Source organism: Nerophis lumbriciformis, linkage group LG30, assembly GCF_033978685.3.
Source record: "Nerophis lumbriciformis linkage group LG30, RoL_Nlum_v2.1, whole genome shotgun sequence".
NCBI classification, from domain to species: domain Eukaryota; kingdom Metazoa; phylum Chordata; class Actinopteri; order Syngnathiformes; family Syngnathidae; genus Nerophis; species Nerophis lumbriciformis.
This window is the reverse complement of record NC_084577.2, coordinates 26535599-26552586: the sequence shown is the minus strand read 5'-3', so window position 1 is coordinate 26552586 and position 16988 is coordinate 26535599. Positions and strand designations below refer to the sequence as shown.

General features: G+C 37.4%; 1 protein-coding gene across 1 annotated transcript in view; it reads left to right on the top strand.

Moving 5' to 3' along the window:
- LOC133572819 (F-BAR and double SH3 domains protein 2-like) overlaps positions 1 to 16988 on the top strand; it is a 190995-nt gene that overhangs the window by 159921 nt on the left and 14086 nt on the right. The window contains exons 18-19 of the mRNA XM_061925846.2: positions 1302 to 1479; positions 10888 to 11108. Coding sequence (XP_061781830.1) covers positions 1302 to 1479; positions 10888 to 11108 — 399 coding nt within the window. The remainder of the gene's footprint in view (positions 1 to 1301; positions 1480 to 10887; positions 11109 to 16988) is intronic.

The window sequence follows — 16988 nt, the reverse complement described above, 5'->3', positions numbered from 1 at the left end:
TATTATAATAATAATCGTAATTTCACTTCTGACAAAAGTCATAATTTTACTCAAAAAATTTCACTATTTTACAAGAACAACAAAAAAGTTGGCAATATTGTGATAAAAGTCCGAATTGTATATCACAAATGTCACCGTTTTGCATTAAAAAGTAATAATTTGACATAAAAAAAAAGTAATAATTCTACATAAAAAAAGTAATAATTTTACGAGAAAATATTGCAGTATTTCAGAAACAGAAAGAAGATGAGAAATTGTTCCCAATTTTATAAGAAAAAAGCCGACACATTGTGAGAAAAATTTGAAATTTTGAATTTTTTGTTTGTAATTGGCTTTTAATCTTCATTAATTACTTCAAGTTATTACAGTATGTCTCTATATACATATTTATTTTATTTTTGTTATTAATTTTGGCCAAAGGGGGCACATTTCAATTTCTTACTCACACTTGTTATTTCATATGTTGACCAGAGGGGGAGCACTTCACATTTTTACACACACTTGTTATTTCATATGTTGACCAGAGGGGGAGCACTTTTAAAACCGACACACAGTTAGTTTGGGACCACCCTTATTTTGATATATTTCACCACCAGGGGTGCAAATGAGATCTCTATTTTTTGTTTTTTGTAATGTACTTAAGGCCGATGACAAACGAGATACGGACCACAGATGGCCCCTGTGCCGCACTTTGGGCAACACAGCTGTAAAAGCTAACTGTTAATAGCCACTATAGTCTTAGTAGCGTAGTGAATTTGTTCATCCTATGGTCACATATTAGACGCGGGTTGTCTTACGTCATCACCAGAAGTCGTCGTAAAATCAGATGTTCACCTGGCGGCTTTTTTCGGGGATGAATAGGGAAGTCCTTCTTTAGCTGCCGCCTTGTTTTATCATATATTGCTGTCAATGTTTACTTTTGTATGCACATTAAATCAACAACAAAAATCCTGACTTTGGAGCAATGTTCACGGACTCTAGCATTTGGCTCTCTATCAATTGGTTTTCCGTATTGGGACCAATGATTTCGGTCCTAACTTGTTCACCGGTCCTCATATGGAAGGTACTTTTCCTTGTTGACGTCTCAGGAAGGGTAGAAATACGAGAACACACACACACACACACACACACACACACACACACACACACACACACACACACACACACACACACACACACACGAACACACACACACACGAAGTCTACAGCCAACAACAAACAAGACGCTACCTCTTCAACTGTTTGTGCCGTCCACACTTTGTCTGGAGTGACGTCCCGAAATCTTTGCATGTGTCCCGCAGGCTCGCAATAAGGTCGGACACGTGGGTTATGTTCCCGAGAAATATCTGCAGTTTCCCGCCTCCAACAGTTTGCTGAGTATGCTTCAGTCCCTGGCAACGCTGGACGCTCGCTCGCACACTTCTTCCAATTCCACAGAGCCAGAGTTGCACTCCGGCTGCATCAACGGAGATGTTAACAGTAAGGATTGTTGTGGAGGCTTGTTGTGGAGGCACTAGTGTTGTCCAGATACCAATATTTTGGTACCGGTACCAAATTGTGTTTCGATACTTTTCGGTACTTTTCGATACTTTTCTAAATAAAGGGGACCACAAAAAATGGCATCCTCCGAGGACAAAGTCTCTCCCTGACCACCTGAGGGCACCACAGACTGTGGATGCTTTTAAAAAAGGCTTACAAACCCTTATAATATAAAAACAGTTACATAGAAACTAGTAATTTGTCAGGACTTGATCTTGGGAGTTTGCTTTCCCAGGATGCAACGGAAAGTTGGCACGGGCGAGACGGGAATGAAGGTACATTTTTTTATTGAAACACTAGAACTACAAAAAAGGATCAAACCAAAGCGCGCACAGTGGCGGAGAATAAACTATGAAAAACAAAAAGACTATAAACATGGAACCAAAACTTACTGTGACAAGGGACATGAAGCAGGATCATAGAGGAATGGACAGAGCATAAATGTGGTGCGAGGTCGTCAGCAAGACAAACTGAAAAACACTGAACTTAAATACTACAGACATGATTAACGAAAACAGGTGCGTGACTCAAGACGTGAAACAGGTGCGTGACGTGACAGGTGAAAACTAATGGGTTGCTATGGTGACAATCAAGAGTGCACAATGAGTCCAAACGTGGAACAGGTGAAACTAATGGGTAATCATGCAAACAAGACAAGGGAGTGAAAAGCCAGAAACCAAAGATTCCTATAACTAAACAAAAACATGACTTAAAACAAAAACATTATTACACAGACATGACAGTAATTAATGAAAATGAGTAAAATTAACTGTTAAAGGTTAGTACTATTAGTGGACCAGCAGCAATGTGTGCTTACGGACTGTATCCCTTGCAGACTGTATTGATATATATTGATATAAATGTAGGAAGCAGAATATTAATAACAGAAAGAAACAACCCTTTAGTGCAGGCCCGGCCCTAACCAATCTGGCGCCCTAGGCAAGATTTTAGGTGGCGCCCCCCCCCCCCCACAAGAACCCGAATAGCTTTGTCTTTGACCTTTTTTTTTTTACTTACAACTATACCTAATATATAAAGGGGTGGAAAAGTGACGATTACCTGCAGGGCAAACATTAGCTAACCAGAAGGCAATAACAATGTAAACAAAAAACACCTGCTTAAAAGATCTAATACAAACATTTATATGCACGTACAACACTTAGAAATTTTTAGCATATCAGTATGTGGAATTAAATTATGGAATGGATTAAGTAAAGAAGTTAAAAATTGTACTGATATGGTCCAGTTTAAGAGGTTGTTCAAAATAATAGTGCTTACAGAGTACAAAGAAGAAGAATTATGAGAAATACTTTCAACCTTATTGAAAATAAGATATTCTTCATCTCAGTATGTTAATAATGACTGAATTAATTAATTAATTACATAGTACAAAACTGTTGTATACTAATTCATAGATGTTATTTTGTTATATAAAAAGGTCAGTAAATGATTCTATATATTTGTAAACGCTTTGAAGTGGGAAAGGGGTAGGATTAAATAAGCTTTGCTTCTTCCTACTCCTTTTCGGGCATGACGTCAAATGAAATGATATGAAATTGTGCGATGTATTATGATGTAAGTGTGTTCATGTTCCAAATCAACTAAAGAAAGAAAGAAATGTCCCTGAGCAGGGCCGGCCCGTGGCATAGGCCGTATAGGCAAATGCTAAGGGCGCCGTCCATCAGGGGGCGCCACGCCAGTGCCACAAATGTTGGAGAAAAAAAAAAAAAAAGAGAAAAAAAGTTGGTACTATTATTTCTAAATACAAAAAATAATCCCACGTTAATTAAAATGCAAAGTAAAGCCTATTTAATAGAAATATTATTTGTTACAACATATCCCCCCCCCCCACCCCCCCGCACGGTGCGCCCCCTCCCTTCCCGTATCATGACTCTTTTTGGACGTCACCACATCAAAAAATCGACACAATTGTCAAAACGGCCAAAACTGTCAGGTGCCCAGGGAAGAAAAAAGAGAAAAGAAGAGGAGGAGAAACGAGAAAAGACAGAGGTAGCAGGTAGATAACGTTAGCCTACATGAAATTATTTGTCTGTTACAGAATGTGATAGTAACCTGGCTTTTTAGCATTAAGCTAATGTTACATGAGTCGGCAATTGCTAATCAATAAATAGCTAGTTCTGTTTTAACGTCGGGTTAATATTGTGGAGGGGGCTAAATTGTATGGAAAATAATAATGTAACGTTAGGTAATTACAGTACTCCCACCTTACATTCCTCAGGGACATTTGTATTAGATATTTTAAGCAGGGGTTTTTTGTTTACATTGTTATTGCCTTCTGGTTAGCTAATGTTTGCCCTGCAGGTAATAGTCACTTTTCCACCCCTTTATATATTAGGTATAGTTGTAAGTAATAAAAAAAGGTCAAAGACAAAGCTATTCGGTTTCTTGTTAGTATATACACTTCACTGCGGATGTGGGGGGGCGCCACCTAAAATCTTGCCTAGGGCGATACAGATTGGTTAGGGCCGGGCCTGTCCCTGAGGAATGTAAGGTGGGAGTACTGTAATTACCTAACGTTACATTATTATTTTCCATAACAATTTAGCCCCCTCCACAATATTAACCCGACGTTAAAACAGAACTAGCTATTTATTGATTAGCAATTGCCGAATCATGTAACATTAGCTTAATGCTAAAAAGCCAGGTTACTGTCACATTCTGTAACAGACAAATAATTTCATGTAGGCTAACGTTACCTACCTGCTACCTCTGTCTTTTCTCGTTTCTCCTCCTCTTCTTTTCTCTTTTTTTCTTCCCTGGGCACCTGACAGTTTTGGCATCTTGTGTTGATTTTTTGATGTGGTGACGTCCAAAAAGAGTCATGATACGGGAAGGGAGGGGGCGCACCGTGCAGGGGGGAGGAGGGCGTAATGTTGTAACAAATAATATTTCTATTAAATAGGCTTTACTTTGCATTTTAATTAACGTGGGATTATTTTTTGTATTTAGAAATAATAGTACCAACTTTTTTTTTTTTTTTTTTTTTCTCCAACATTTGTGGCACTGGCGTGGCGCCCCCTGATGGACGGCGCCCTTAGCATTTGCCTATACGGCCTATGCCACGGGCCGGCCCTGCTTTAGTGTGAATGAGTGTAAACTTGAACGCATCATAATTATCTCAACTCCCCCCCAAAATGGATTAACTCGCTGGAATAAAAAAGACAATATAACATACATACATAAACGCGGATGCATGTGGAAAAGTGCAATATATTTATCTGTACAGTAGCCTATTTATTTATTTATTTATTTATATATGCACCTTATAGCTTTTTTTATCCTGCACTACCATGAGCTTATGTAACAAAATTTCGTTCTTATCTGTGCTGTAAAGTTCAAATTTGAATGACAATAAAAAGGAAGTCTAAGTCATACTTGCCAACCCTCCCGGATTTTCCGGGAGACTCCCGAAATTCAGCGCCTCTCCCGAAAACCTCCCGGGACAAATTTTCTCCCGAAATTCAGGCGGACTCAGGTCCTCCACAATATAAAAAAGCGTACCTGCCCAATCACGTTATAACTATAGAATGATGGAGGGCGAGTTCTCGGTTTCTTATGTGGGTTTATTGATAGGCAGTTTCATTAACGTCCTCCCAGCGTGGCAACAACACACAACAACAGCAGTCACTTTTTTGTATACCGTAAAGCAGTTCGTCTGCCGTAAACAGCAATGTTGTGACACTCTTAAACCGGACAATACTGCCATCTAGTGCATTTGATGAGAGCACTTTTGTGCGTGCCACACAGCAATGCATCATCAGAGAGGGTGTTCAGCATGGTTGGAAAAATAGTGACAGAGAATAGAACCAGGATGGACAATTCAACCCTTAACTCAACAATGAGTAGATGAGTGTTATGTGTGTGTATATGTGTAAATAAATGAACACTGAAATTCAAGTATTTATTTTATATATATATATATATATATATATATATATATATATATATATATATATATATATATATATATATATATATATATATATATAACCGTCAACTTCCTTGACGTCACTTTCAACCTGAGAAATAACAGCTACCAACCATTCACAAAACCCAACACAACACTCCCATACGTGCACCATGACAGCAACCACCCACCCACCACCACGAAAAGAATACCTACCGGAATTCGATGCTGTCATCTAGCAAAGCTGAATTTGACCAAGCAACCCCCCCGTACCAAAAAGCCCTTGATGAAAGCGGATACAATTTCACCCTCACCTATGAACCCACGCCAGGAAACCAGCCAAAAAAGAACAGAAAACGAAACGACATCATCTGGTACAACCCCCCATACAGCAAAAACGTCTCAACTAACATTGGACACAAATTCCTCAATCTGATTGACAAACACTTTCCCAAAGACAACACCCTAAGAAAAGTATTCAACAAGAACAACATTAAATTGAGCTACAGCTGCATGAACAATATACGACAAATCATCTCAAACCACAACAAAACAATTGCAAATGAGCCGTCGGCCCCCAGACAGAGCGACTCCAAAACCAACAAAGGCTGTAACTGTCGAAATAAACCTGATTGCCCTCTCAACGGGGGGTGCTTACAAACATCAGTTGTCTACCAATCTAAGGTAATACGCAAGGACATTAACACATCCGACACATATGTAGGATTAACCGAGGGAGAATTCAAAACCAGATGGAACAATCACAAGGCTTCTTTCAGGAACCAAAACCTGCGAAATACCACAGAACTCAGCAAACACATTTGGGACCTCAAAGACAATAATGTTGAATATTCAATAACATGGCAAATTCTTGCATCCAGCACACCTTACAATAGTGGTAATAAAAGATGCAACCTATGCTTGAAAGAGAAACTGTTTATTATCTACCGTCCAGACCTGTCATCCCTCAACAAGCGCAGCGAAATTGTAACAACATGCCGCCATAGACGGAAACACCTCCTAGGTAACACATGAACCAATCACCACGCCCCTAGGCCAGCCTGTACCCACCCACTCTGTGCCCTATATAAACCATGGTATGCGAATGCTCCCATTAAAATCTCCTGACGATTGAGGGTACCCCCCTCATGAAACAGGCCTGTAGAGATGAAATAGTCTTGTGATTTTTTTTCCCCACACATACATATATATATATATATATATATAGCTAGAATTCACTGAACGTCAAGTATTTCTTATATATATATATATATATATATATATATATATGAAATACTTGACTTGGTGAATTCTAGCTGTAAATATACTCCTCCCCTTTTAGCCACGCCCCCAACCACGCCCCCGTCCCACCCCGACCACGCCCACCCACCTCCCGAAATCGGAGGTCTCAAGGTTGGCAAGTATGGTCTAAGTGTAAATGGGGGAGGGAGGTTTTTTGAGTTGGTGCACTAATTGTAAGTGTATCTTCTGTTTTTTATGTTGATTTAATTAAAAAAAAACAACGATACAGATAATTAAAAAAACGATACCGATGATTTCCGATATTACATTTTAAAGCATTTACGGCCGATAATATCGGCAGGCCGAAATTATCAGACATCTCTAAAAGTAAGTGCAAAAAAGTACAAACCGAACAAAAAATATAATATACGCCTCACGGGATGATACAAAACAAATATTAAACCAGACAAAAAAATAAGTAAAATAATAAATATAAAGCAAAATGTAAACACTGTCCATGTGATCTTATTGTTCTGTCTTTATGGACTACACTACCCAGCATGCCACAGTAGTGACGAGCATGCGCAGTCGTATGCATAGACGTCTTAAAAGTAAACACAGTATTGGCTGTTGTGACGCGAGAAATTCGGCCGCCATCTTGAAGTGGTGATGAGGAGCCGGCGGGACGGTGTGGCGCAGTTGGGAGAGTGGCCGTGCCAGCAATCTGATGGTTCCTGGTTCAATCCCCACCTTCTACCAACTTTGTCACGTCCGTTGTGTCCTTGAGCAAGACACGTCAACCTTGCTCCTGATGGTGGTTAGCGCCTTGCATGGCAGCTCCCTCCATCAGTGTGTGAATGTGTGTGTGAATGGGTGAATGTGGAAATAGTGTTAAAGCGCTTTGAGTACCTTGCAGGTAGAAAAGCGCTATACAAGTATAACCCATTTACCATTCTTTTTATAAAAACCTTTTTTTTTTTACATATATGCGTTCTAGTTCTAGTTTTTATTTTTATTTATTTTTATTATCTTTTTATTTATTTTTTTAATACACTGTAGCACTTTGAGGTTATTTGCTCAATGTAAAGTGCTTTTTTACAAATAAAATCTATCATTATTATTATTATCATTATTGGTTTATTTTAACAACAAATCTTAGGGTACATTAAACATATGTTTCTTATTGCAAGTTTGATTTAAATAAAATAGGGAACATACTAAACGACTTGTCTTTTAGTAGTAAGTAAGCAAACAAAGACTCCTAATTTAGCTGCTGACGTGTGCAGTAACATATTGTCAGAGGTGGGTAGAGTAGCCAGAAATTGGACTCAAGTAAGAGTACTGTTACTTTAGAGATTTATTACTCAAGTAAAAGTAAGGAGTAGTCACCCAAATATTTACTTGAGTGAAAGTAAAAAGTATGTTGTGAAAAAACTACTCAAGTACTGAGTAACTGATGAGTAACATACACACACATATCATATCATATATATATATATATATATATATATATATATATATATATATATATATATATATATATATATATATATATATACATACACACACATATATATATATATATACATATATATATATATAGATATATATATATATATATATATACACATATATATATATATACAGTATATAATTTATATTTATTTATTTTGCCGTTTTTGTTTACATGTTAAAGGTGTTTTAATGAATATACATGCATGTTTAACACATATAGATTCCTTTCTTTCATGAAGACAAGAATATAAGTTGGTGTATTACCTGATTCTGATGACTTGCATTGATTGTAATCAGACAGTAGTGCTGATATCGTCCACGTTTTCAAATGGAGGAGAAAAAAAGTTCCTCCTTTCTGTCTAATACCACATGAAAGTGGTTGGTTTTTGGCATCTTATTTGTCCAGCTTCCATATTCGTTTTTATACACTTTACAAGAAATACATTGGCGGCAAACTCCGTAGCTTGCTAGCTTGTTTGCGCTGGCTTTCGGAGACTCTTATTTTGAAAGCGCAGGCGCGATGGAGCGGCACTTTTATTGTGAAGACAGGAACTGTGCAGTCAGTCTTTAGGCTTTTGACGGGATGTACGGTTGAAATAAAAAAGGGTCTTTTTTCCTTCACACTTTTGATTGATTGATTGAAACTTTTATTAGTAGATTGCACAGTACAGTACATATTCCGTACAATTGACCACTAAATGGTAACACTCCAATAAGTTTTTACACTTGTTTAAGTCAGGTCATGTGACCGCCTGGCTCTGTTTGATTGGTCCAACGTCACCAGTGACTGCATCTGATTGGTGGAACGGAGTGAACGTCACCAGTGACTGTATTTGTTGAAACGCAGGCACTATGAAGGTCTGTCTGACAGACCAAAACAAACAAAGCGTGCATTAACAGATCGATAAAAATTAGTAGCGAGTAGCGAGCTGAATGTAGATAAAAGTAGCGGAGTAAAAGTAGCGTTTCTTCTCTATAAATATACTCAAGTAAAAGTAAAAGTATGTTGCATTAAAACTACTCTTAGAAGTACAATTTATCCCAAAAGTTACTCAAGTAGATGTAATGGAGTAAATGTAGCGCGTTACTACCCACCTCTGCATATTGTGTCATTTTCCATTATATTGTTTTGTCAACATTGTAAAGGACAAGTGGTAGAACATGAATTATTAATCTACTTGTTCATTTACTGTTAATATCTGCTTACTTTCTCTTTTAACATGTTCTATCTACACTTCTGTTAAAATGTAATAATCATGTATTCTCTTGTTTGGATGCTTGCGATGTGGCCCTCAATTAAAAGGATATATAGTGTTCCATTTTGCTCAAAGGTGGAAAAAATATTCCTCTAACAAACTCCATTTGTAAAAAGGTATACAGGTAAAAGCCAGTAAATTAGAATATTTTGAAAAACTTGATTTATTTCAGTAATTGCATTCAAAAGGTGTAACTTGTACATTATATTTATTCATTGCACACAGACTGATGCATTCAAATGTTTATTTCATTTAATTTTGATGATTTGAAGTGGCAACAAATGGCTGCGTTGACCCTGGATCTCAGGAAACAGAGTGGACCGACACCAGCAGATGATATGGCACCCCAAACCATCACCCAACCATGCAAATTTTGCATTTCCTTTGGAAATCGAGGTCCCAGAGTCTGGAGGAAGACAGGAGAGGCACAGGATCCACGTTGCCTGAAGTCTAGTGTAAAGGTTCCACCATCAGTGATGGTTTGGGGTGCCATGTCATCTGCTGGTGTCGGTCCACTCTGTTTCCTGAGATGCAGGGTCAACGCAGCCGTCTACCAGCAAGTTTTAGAGCACTTCATGCTTCCTGCTGCTGACCTGCTCTATGGAGATGGAGATTTCAAGTTCCAACAGGACTTGGCGCCTGCACACAGCGCAAAATCTACCCGTGCCTGGTTTACGGACCATGGTATTTCTGTTCTAAATTGGCCCGCCAACTCCCCTGACCTTAGCCCCATAGAAAATCTGTGGGGTATTGTGAAAAGGAAGATGCAGAATGCCAGACCCAAAAACGCAGAAGAGTTGAAGGCCACTATCAGAGCAACCTGGGCTCTCATAACACCTGAGCAGTGCCAGAAACTCATCGACTCCATGCCACGCCGCATTAACGCAGTAATTGAGGCAAAAGGAGCTCCAACCAAGTATTGAGTATTGTACATGCTCATATTTTTCATTTTCATACTTTTCAGTTGGCCAACATTTCTAAAAATCCCTTTTTTGTATTAGCCTTAAGTAATATTCTAATTTTGTGACACACGGAATTTTGGATTTTCATTTGTTGCCACTTCAAATCATCAAAATTAAATGAAATAAACATTTGAATGCATCAGTCTGTGTGCAATGAATAAATATAATGTACAAGTTACACCTTTTGAATGCAATTACTGAAATACATCAAGTTTTTCAAAATATTCTAATTTACTGGCTTTTACCTGTATGTAGAGGAAAACTGGAGTTGTTGCCCATTATTCACAATTTACAAATAATCTCATACTAAATAGTGAAACCATTATTTATGTCTTCTTCTTCTTTTTTTTTTTTTAAATAACAAAAAAAAAAAAAAAAAAGTATGTTTTCTTCTTAGCATTATTTTGTACACAAATGTAGTTATTTTCTGCCATTCTCCCCACAGCGGTGTACGTGCGGGCGCTGTACGATTACGAGGGCCAGGCGGAGGAGGAGCTGACATTCGCGGAGGGAGCGGTGATTCGCCTTCTGAGCCGAGACACGCAGACCGACGACGGCTTCTGGGAGGGGGAGCTTAACGGACGGGTGGGCGTTTTCCCCTCGGTTTTGGTGGAGGATCTGACGGAGAACGGAGAGACGAGTGTGGGAGGGCCCAACGGAATACAGGTAGAGTACCGCCCGTACAGAAATCTCACTGTTATGTTCAGTACCTGCAGGGTTTTTTTTTTGCGAAAATTCAACCAATCACCACAAAATAGTCAGGTTCAAACACTGATGACATCTATTAAACAAGACAAGAAGCAAGGAATTAAACAGAGACAGAATTAAATGTGGCTCAATTTGAGGCGAGACGTCTGGGCTGTACTCTTGCACAGTCTCCCAGCACGCTCTGGCGAAAGATTGTACGCCACCTCTTTTATTTGGGCTTTCCCCGATTACATGGCAACAGCTGCTTCTAAGGGACGGGGGTCGTAAACAGCCATCGCCTTTGATTACAACAGTTCAAAAGAAAAGGTCGTAAAAGAGTTCACAGAAAAGGTCGTAAAAGAGTTCAAAGAAGCGGTGCCTGGAGGGGAGTCTGGTTCCTCTTCCTCTTTGCTTTGTAGTTCAGAAACAGAACACCTTCATGTTGCTTCCCATCCTACACAGTGGAGTTTTACAAGCCTTCTGAAACACAAAGTTTTGTGATAACTTCGATACAATTATTCTGACACAAAACCTGCTACTTCTCACATTTTGGCCAATCAGTGGAGTTTTCGTCTCGTCTCTGAGCGGCCCGTCAACTGTCTAATCCAAACTTATGTTTGTTTCTCACGTAGACCAAGCAGGTACAACAACGTGTAACAATACATCAACTCTTTATCGATCAGACGGCACAATATGTCGTATTTCAGACCTACTTCCTGTTCCTTGCACTAAGCTTTCTGGGTAATTATTATACAAACATTTACAAAACCCAAAAGCAGTGAAGTTGTCACGTTGTGTAAATGGTAAATAAAAAGAGAATACAATGATTTGCAAATCCTTTTCAACTTATATTCAATTGAATAGACTGCAAAGACAAGATATTTCATGTTCACACTGAGAAACTTCTTTTTTGTTGTTGCAAATAATCATTATTAAAAGTTGTCACAGGGGCATTTTTACCACTGTGTTACATGGCCTTTCCTTTTAACAACACTCCGTAAACGCTAGAGAACTGAGACGACACATTTTTTGAAGCTTTTCAGGCGGAAATCTTTCCCATTCTTGCTTGATGTACAGCTTAAGTTGTGGTATTTTAGGCTTCATAATACACCACACATTTTCAATGGGAGACAGGTCTGGACTACAGGCAGGCCAGTCTAGTACCCGCACTCTTTTACTATGAAGCCACGCTGTTGTAACACGTGGCTTGACATTGTCTTGCTGAAATAAGCAGGGGCGTCCGTGATAACGTTGCTTGGATGGCAACATATGTTGCTCCAAAACCTGTATGTACCTTTCAGCATTAATGGTGCCTTCACAGATGTGTAAGTTACCCATGTCTTGAGCACTAATACACCCCCATACTATCACAGATGCTTGCTTTTACACTTTGCGCCTATAACAATCGGATGGTTCTTTTCCTCTTTGGTCCGGAGGACACGACGTCCACAGTTTCCAAAAAAAAAAAATCACAAAATCACAATTTGATTGAAAGTCATTGTAAACAATGAGCTTCAAAACTTGGGGTGCACAAAAAAATGTATTCTCATCCGAATCGCGATTCTTATTCATTCCGATTCTGAATCGATTTGTAATTTCTCGAAAATCCATTAAAAAAATAAATTATATATATATATATATATATATATATATATATATATATAGATAGATAGTACTTTATTGATTCCTTCAGGGGAGAAAATTTAATAAATATATATATATATATACATATATATATATACACACACACATATATATATACACACACACATATATATGTATGTACACTGTATATATGTTCTTCTTAATAAAAAAATACATACATATATATATATATATATATATTTTTTTTTACATTATTTATTATTCATATATAAATATATATTAAAAATATATATATATATATTAAAAAAAAATATATATATATATATATAGACACACACATATATATGTATGTACACTGTATACTGTATATATTTTCTTCTAAATTAAAAAAAATGCATACATATACATATATATATATATTTTTACATTATCTATTATTATTTATATATATATATATATATATATATATATATATACGTATGTACATGTAGCTGTATACTGTATATACTGTATTTTCTTCTAAATTAAAAAAATGCATACATATATATATATATATATATTTGTTTACATTATTTATTATATATATATATATATACATATATATATATTAAAAAAAAAAAAAATATATATATATATATATATATATATATATGTTTTACAAGAAACAATTTTTAACCAGAAGGAGCTTTTCTAACCTAAGGTTTCAATATAATTATACCAAATAATACATTGCAAGAATCGGTTAGACTCAAGAATAGAGTTGAATCAAATCGTCACCCAAGAAATCGCAATCGGATCGAATCATTAGGTGCCCAAAGATTTTAGTCCTCAGCATTGACAAAAAAGCCTGCAGAGTCCTGGAGGGACTGTATGTGCAACATGTCTTTTTAGGGTTGTTTTTAGGAGTGTCTTATCAAGGGCCTTCCCCCCCCCCCGCGTTCAATAGTGGATTGAAAAGTCCCATTCTTCAGTTCACAGCATTGATTGTGTGTGAAAAAGTGTCTTATCCAAGTGCAGCACAGAGTTTACACTTCCTGCTGTGCCACTCGGCTTCCTCCGTGCTTGGATCTGTCAGCGAGGCGTTCACTGACACCTCGTCAGAGCTGCTGTGTTCCTTGGAGTTGACTTGATGAAAACAAAACTGCCTCTCTAATCTGTGGCCTCGCCCCCCCATTGAGCAACAGGAAGGATACGGCCTCTCCCTTCCCAGATGCTTGTAGACATAATAAGTCCAAATAACACTTTTGAGTCATGCGTCCAGCACTTCCTGTCTTCACTAATTATGAGCCAATTGTAATAATCAGGGGCGTTCAAAGTTTGTGCACTAAAAATCAAAGCAAGCGGGGGCCATTATGATATTTTTCATTTTCAAAACCACTATACATAAATATGCACTATTCCTAACCCATAGGGTTCACTATGATGTTGGTCCACCTTTTGCAGCTATTACAGCTTCAACTCTTCTGAGAAGGCTGTCCACAAGGTTGCGGAGTGTGTTTATAGGAATTTTCCACCATTCTTCCAAAAGTGCATTGGTGAGGTCAAACACTGATGTTGGTGGAGAAGGCCTGGCTCTCAGTCTCCGTTCTAATTCATCCCAAAGGTGTTCTATCGGGTTCAGGTCAGGACTCTGTGCAGGCCAGTCAAGTTCATCCACACCAGACTCTGTCATGCACAGTTATGTTGGAAGAGGAAGGGGTCCGCTCCAAACTGTGGAATTGTCCATGTTTTGGTATCCTGGAGCATTCAAAGTTCCTTTCACTGGAACTGAGGGGCCAAGCCCAACTCCTGAAAAACATGGGTGGCCAAATACTTTTGGCAATATAGTGTATATATTTTTAATTTGGTCCCGTGAACCTGAAAGGGTCTCAGTCATAAAAATGTAAAAATAAATAATATATTATTATTTCTTTATTATTATCATTCAACACTTAAATCTCTATGTCACAGGTGTCAAACTCAAGGCCCGGGGGCCAGATGTGGCCCGCCACTTCATTTTATTTGGCCCTTGAAAGCCTGGAAATAATATGTATCAATAAAGTACTGTAACTTTTCTTACTAAATGTATTCTTTCTTTCTATTTCGGGAGAAAAATATATATGTACTCCATGTAATCGCAAATTATGTTAACTTAAATATTGTCTAATTATGCAAAAATACGTGATCAAACATTCAAACCATTTTTAAAAATAGATATAAATGCTAATAATAATGATTTCAAAGCAAGTTATCCAACAAATTGTGCAATGTAAAAATAGCAATAGATTTCATGGTAAAATTGTGAAATTTACTGTGGTTTTTACAGCATTTTTCTCTAAATGAAAACAAAACAGTACTTTTTTTTTACTGTAGTAAATGGTGGTGCCGTTTTGGAATTTACAGTAATACACCGAAAAAAATGTAAAAAAAAAAAAAAAATATGGTAAGTTGCAATCATTTCACCTCAAAATGTAGTGTAAATGGAAAAACAATACTGTTGTTTTAATGGTAAAGAAAAGGCAGCTCAGGTGCCAAAATTCTACTGTAAAATTGCAGTTTTTTTTATTTACAGTAAAAAAACAAATGTAAATTTTACAGTAAAATTCTGGAAATTTAGGTGCTTTTTTTTTTTTTTTTTTTACCATAAAAACAACAGTACTGTTTTTTTTTATTTACAGTAATATACACTACATTTTGAGGTGAAATTATTGCAACTTACCATATTTTTTTTTAATATTTTAGTTAAAAAAAATCTACTAATAAAATGCATTAAAAAATGGTGTAATAATAGTATTCACTGTTAGATGCGGCCCTCTGGGGCCAAACATAACTGTGACGTGGCCCTCGGTGGAAACGACTTTGACACCTCTGCTCTATCAACTTCGGGTTTATCTGTCAATGTAAAGTGAAAACATTTTTTTTTAAATGTTTTTTACCCTTTTTGTCAAAGAAAACCCAGTTTTTTAGGGCCCGCATGGCCCATTGCATAAGGACTCCCTGTGGGAGTCCTTATGCAATGGGACATAAGGACCTATTGAATTTGTAAGGTTTTATTATTAGGGCCCGCATGGCCCATTGCATAAGGACTCCCACAGGGAGTCCTTATGCAATGGGACATAAGGACCTATTGAATTTGTAAGGTTTTATTAGGGCCCGCATGGCCCATTGTATAAGGACTCCCTTTTATGCAATGGGACATAAGGTTGTTTTTTTTTGTTTTTTTAAAACACAAAATGCAATATTTTCTCCCCAAAAATGTCAAAGTTGAATATTTGATGTGAATTAAGTGGAGCCTTAATTAGGTCAATAATTCATAACACCATTGATTTTAATACTTTATTATTTGCTAAGCAATGACAACAACAACAACAACAAATCCCACTAAAATTCACTCATAAAAGTGTTAAAAATAAGTCGAAATTTAAAAAAAAAACTTTCTATACATAAGTCATCCCATTTATCCATTTTTCTACCGCTTGTCCCTTTTGGGGTCGCGGGGGGGTGCTGGAGCCTATCTCATCTGCAATATTTGATGTGAATTAAGTGGAGCCTTAATTAGGTCAATAATTCATAACACCATTATTTGTTGAGCAATGACAACAACAATAACAACAACAAAAATCCCGCTAAAATTCACAAATAAAAGTGTTAAAAATTAGTCGAACATTTAAAAAAAAAACTTTCTATACTTAAGTCAGTGATTCTCAAACTGTACCATCACGCCAAAAACCACATACATATTCAAACACGGTGTTACTGTTCAAATTGTGTTCGGTCGGTAGAGCGTGCAGCAACTTGAGGGTTCCAGGTTCGATCCCCGCTTCCGCCATCCTAGTCACTTCCGTTGTGTCCTTGGGCAAGACACTTTACCCACCTGCTCCCAGTGCCACCCACACTGCTTTAAATGGAACTTAGATATTGGCTTTCACTATGTAAAAGCGCTTTGAGTCTCTAGAGAAAAGCGCTATATAAATATAATTCACTTCACTTAAATGAAACATCTGCCTTGTTTTTAAAGAATACTTAGGCCTACTATGCTACTTTGTTTTAATGTTGGTCATTACGGTGGTACGTTTTTTCTAAATCGGTCTGAATTGTTCTAGAACGGGGGTGTCAAACTCATTTTAGCTCAGGGGCCCGGGCAGGAGGGCGTGTGTGCGTGAGGTGAATTATATTTATATAGCGCTTTTCTCTAGTGACTCAAAGCGCTTTTACATAGTGAAAGCCAATATCTAAGTTACATTTAAAGCAGTGTGGGTGGCACTGGGAGCAGGT